Consider the following 5184-nt stretch of genomic DNA (forward strand, 5'->3'; position numbering starts at 1 on the left):
CCCTACATTCTTTTCCTTCTGCAGAAGTTGGTAACTATCAGGAGACTTATAGATGGAGAATTCCACCCCTGATTCTCCCTTGTGTTGCTCTTTTTTCCCTCCTGCTTTTCCATTCTCGATAAGTCCGTAACTATCAGGCGATTTGTATACATCAACTTCAACTTCGGATTTTCCCTTCTCGGGATATTTCCCTTTAATTTTTCCCTTCTTCATCGTACCATAAGTATCATGGGATTTATAAGTAGAGATTCCAGTATCGGAATCCTTGTAAGTAGAGTATATATCGTCTTTCAGTGGGAAATCGTAACTCTGTGATGATTGCCCGTTGGGTTGATAAACTGGACCGTTCCAATCAGAATTGCCTTTCGTGACATCAGGCGACTTGTAAATTGAGTACTCCAAGTCGGAATCTTCTTCAGGGATGCTTGAAACGTCAGGAGATTTGTGAATGGATACATCTAGTTCGTCAGTGGGTGATAGGTCATTGACATTAGTACTGGAAGAGTCGTGGTTGATTTTAGATGGTTTGTAAACTGTGTTCTGCTCATTTGGATAGTACAGGTAGTCATTGCCATTATTTTCGTCATGTGAATTGGCATTTGAGGAATCTTGCACTTGGTAACTATCGATAGGGTTACCAGAATCAAGGTTACTGTCGCTTGTCAGGCTCGGGTAACTGTCATGGGAGTTATAGATGGAGAACTCTTCGTGTGGACCTTCACCGATTTCGCTTTCATAGCTACTGGGCGATTTGTGAATCGACACATCTGAATCACCACTGGGGTAGGTCAACAGTGGGGAGATACTGTTGGAAGCGCTGTCTTTACTTAGATATGCTGACGAGGTGTCGCTGTAGTCACTGCCATGACTGTAGCCACTGGGGGAATTGTAAACGTCACCTTGTGAATCAGAAGTGCCTGATGACGAGTAAGACTCAGGAAACACATATACGGGATAGTCATTGTCTGGTTCTGGGAAATAGTTAGTGTCGTCGTGCACTTCGTACGAGCTTGGTTCCTGGTAGATAGGCGCACTTTCACCACTGTTTCCTTTTAGGGACTCGTAGACGTTTGGGGACTTGTAAATGGAATAACTGGAATCGTCACTAGGGGAGTCCTTTCCTTGGGATGAGATCTTCTTGAACAGCATGTACGTTGGGGGATAGTTCCTGAAGTCTGGGAACCCGGAAAAGAACTTGAAATGATCGGTTGAGTCTTGCCTGGGCAGCTCGTGGTACGGTCTGTGATTGGCGAAGGCTCCATGGTAACTAGAGATGTCCACACTGTTGAGCGGCGAGTCTTCGTACGCTGAAGAATATTCCGAAAGGGGGTTGTAGCCGACGTCACCTCTTTCCGCCAGAGAGCAGCACAGTAGCACAAGGAGAATTATCAGCTCAAATCCCATAGTGAAGAAACCTGAAATAAGAACAAAAATTGTTAGACAATTCTGTAGTGGATTGATTAATTTCGTGTTTAAGTCTACTTTATGCACAGTAAGGCTAATCGGGACTGGGCCTACAGTTTAAGGTGGGATCCGAACCACTTGTGCCCGCACCGGGTATCGAACCCGGGACCCCTTGATTACAATGCGACGACGCTACCACTGCGCCATCGGGGAGGCCTAATTCTGTAGTGGAAACAAAAGAAACTCACTCGCACAAATTTTGAATAAATTTTTAGTCCAGAGTTTGTTTATAGACAGACCAATGCTGAAGCGTACCTAAAACACGAATCAAACATTAGTCTTGAGGAATAGTGGATGGCACAGCGCGCTACGACCCCAGAGGTCCCGAGTTCGAACCCCGGCCTGATCATGGAAGTTCTTTGTGAGTGTCCCTTCATTAATTGCATCATATTATCGCTCATCCTCATCTTCGCGATTAGCCAAAAGTGGCAGAGGAGGGAAGTGAATTAAAATCAATCAATCGAGGCCAAAGAATGTAACAATAATCCCTGTCGGTACTGGAAATATCCATCCATTTTTTTGTGCACATTTCAAGTAAATGTAGCATTGCATTGTTTCTGGTACCTACGAAATGGAGGAATAGCGGAAACTTTTACATTAAACTTGATTGATTTGGTTCATTTTACTTCGCTTTTCTGCCACTTCTGGCTAATCGCGAAGATTAGTATGAGTATTAGTATTAGTATGAGTGATCAAGGGACACCAATACACAGATCGGGATTCGAACCCGGGACCCTGGCGTGGTAGCGTGCTGTTATAACCACTCCTATGCAACTTGATCCTATCCTATATATACAAATACTCAAGAAGAATACATAACCTGGTGTTTACGAAGGTATAAAGAAAACTAGTGTCAGCTGTAGAATGGTGTCCTTTCTTAAGGCTCCATACTTTTCGGCAGGGAAATCTTTGATGACTGGACCATGAATGGACACAAACGATATTTCAATTCTTTGTTACATACAGTGCTCAAAAAAAGTTTTGCATATTGAGGGTTTGTGATCATTTTATTGTAGTAGATACATGGAATCATATTTAAGAGTACAGGGGAGACATACAAACAGAAAGAAAAGAGTGCAGCCATGCAGACGAAACAAAATCACACCAGAAGCACAAGATTGAAAATGTGGGATGCGAAACACAAAAGAAAGGCAGTGCAATATCGTGTATCTAGGGCTCGCAGGCATGCTTGGGATCAACAGATGGGAGTTCAGTAGCGTGTATAGCCACCTCGAGCCCGAAGGTATGCTTGAACACGACGGGGCATGCTAAGGATAAGAGCATTCAACTTCTCCTGAGGAAGACTGTCCCACTCTTGAATGGCAGCCTCCCACAATTGCACCTTGTTCACAGGAGGATTTTCGCGACTGACAATTGCTCGCTTCAGGTCCCCATGCATGTTCCACACAGTTCATGTCTGGAGAATATGCCGACCACACTATGCGTCGAATGCCATGCATATGAAGGAACTCTTGAACCACTCTTGCTCGATGTTGTCGAGTGTTATCATCCACCAGAGTGAAGCCATCCCCCACAGTTGTAGAGAAACCTGATACCATGGGTTCGAGATAAGCGTTTCTGTACATCAGACCAGTCATGTGACCCTGGAGAGGAATTACGGGCGTACGTCGACTAAACATGATTCCACCCTAAAACATGATGGAGCCCCCCTTCTGCTGGTGACGTTCCTGGATGAAGGGCTCGTTTAATCTCTCATCTGATCGTCTCCAAAGCCTTATGCTTTTGCTTAACGGGTGCAAACTGATGGTGACCTCGTCTGTAAAGAGCGTTTGCTCCCACTGTTTCTGACTCCATTTGCTGTGCATTGTTGCCCACGTTGCACAGTCTCTCTTATGGTGTGGTTTCAGAGGAACCTTGGGTATGGGTCTTCATGACGTCAATTCTTCCTCATGCAGTCGATTCCGTACTGTCTGATTGGAAACATTCGCTCCTGAGGCCCTCCCCAGATCCTGGCACAAACTGGTAGCACTTGGAGTGGGTCTACGACGGGCCGAAATCACCATGTACCGATCTTCCCTGCTTGTTGTTTTGCGTGGCCGCCCTGTCCTTGGTTGACCAGCAACTAATTGTGTCTCCCTGAACTTTTTCCACACTCGAGAGATATCACTTTGGCTCACTCCAACACGGGCAGCGACGTCCACTTGGCGATATCCCTCTTGCAGCAGCTTTACAATTCGAAAGCGGTCCGTAACAGAAATGGTAGCTCGCGGCATGTTGCCCTTCGTTTTCCACCCGCATTCTGTGCAATTTCCAACTCACAAGTGCGGATAAAACACGGACAATGCCTCCCATCGAGCTGCATTCAAAAATGCTCAGGGATCATGTGGCAACTACTGCCACCTCTATCTGCTGAATATCGAACTCACTTGGGACATTATGTCGGTTTCTGTCTCGGGCATTGCTCACATAGTGAACATTGTATACCTTTTGGGGATATTGCGACTCAAACCGCAAGCAATCATAATATGCAAAACTTTTTTTGAGCACTGTAGTTACGAAATGGTATAGTACTGTATATACTTTCAATTCCGTTTTCTATGAAGAGGATAAAAGAATCCCTGGCAGGGGTAAAAGTAATTTTGTTTTGTACGGGATTAACTTTTTCCTGGGTGGAAATCCATTGTTGAAGACTGAAGGAAATACTATTGGTTTTCAGATATTACAGAATGAACTAGTGCATGCACCATTTAATATTTACATATGATGAGCAATATATTGTTATAATTGCAATATATTTTTTAACAATGATGTTAATATTTCGTTATGTTTAAATAATATGAATGATATTAAGGAATGGGAACATAGTCTTCTTCTTTCTCTAAAATTAAGAGTAGAAGTGATTGCCGAAAAAGAGGAGTTTTAAAGCAATTCTTTTAGGTAATAGTTTTGGATTTAGCACATAGCTATTTTAATAGAAGAGACATACAAGAGGAAAACAGAAATTGCGTCATCTGCCATTGTAAACCTTGTCGAAAACAAATTACATAATAAACCAAAATAATCGTTGTCGCCTGGGGAAATTACTTCTAGATTAAGATAAATACAAAGTAAACTCCTGGGGCAGGGAGTGTAGGGGTCTTCACTTTCGATCAAGTACATATCCATATTGCATTAGTTAGAAGTAAGCTTGAATATGGTTCTAATGTTTGGTTTACATATTGTAAATCCCAGGAGTTGGTAATTGAAAGAATTCAAAAACGATTTTTAAGATATTTGTATTACAAAAAGGATAATGTACCATCATATTATAATAACTTATCATACAATGACCTACTTAATGATTATAATTATGAAAGTCTTATTAATAGAAGGGAAATAACACAACACATATTTCTGTACAAAACAATGACTGGAATCATAGATAACCCTACTTTTCTCCAAAAAATATGTTTCAATGCAAAGAAATGTGGCTTAAGGCTGCGGCAATTGATGTCTTATGATATTCCTAAAACAGAAAGATTCAAGAATTCACCATTATTTAGAATGTCCTTTGCGTGCAACAAAATATCTATATTGCAAACTAATCTTGATTTTAGTATCTCAATCAATGAGTACAAAAGAATATTAAGACAAGTGTTTACAACATAAATTATCAGATTTAGTGTTATACTTAGCAATATATCACTGCATATGAATAAAAATGACATCTTGTTTTTTTGGGGGAGAGGGTTTGTATTGTTTTGGGTGAAGCGCTTCTAA

General features: G+C 41.8%; 1 protein-coding gene across 1 annotated transcript; it reads right to left on the reverse strand.

Annotated features, from left to right (window-relative positions):
* Positions 1-3353: 3353 nt before the first annotated feature.
* Positions 3354-3698, reverse strand: LOC145991898 (uncharacterized). The gene has a single exon (XM_083127931.1). The coding sequence runs from the start codon at positions 3696-3698 to the stop codon at positions 3354-3356; it is 345 nt and encodes a 114-aa protein (XP_082984057.1).
* Positions 3699-5184: the final 1486 nt, after the last annotated feature.

The sequence above is a fragment of the Lepisma saccharinum genome, chromosome 8, assembly GCF_977018435.1.
Source record: "Lepisma saccharinum chromosome 8, izLepSacc3.1, whole genome shotgun sequence".
NCBI classification, from domain to species: Eukaryota; Metazoa; Arthropoda; class Insecta; order Zygentoma; family Lepismatidae; genus Lepisma; species Lepisma saccharinum.

Bases quoted from the DNA above. Each gene is read 5' to 3' on its own strand.
- LOC145991898 (XM_083127931.1), bottom strand. From the start codon at position 3,698: ATGCCGCGAGCTACCATTTCTGTTACGGACCGCTTTCGAATTGTAAAG.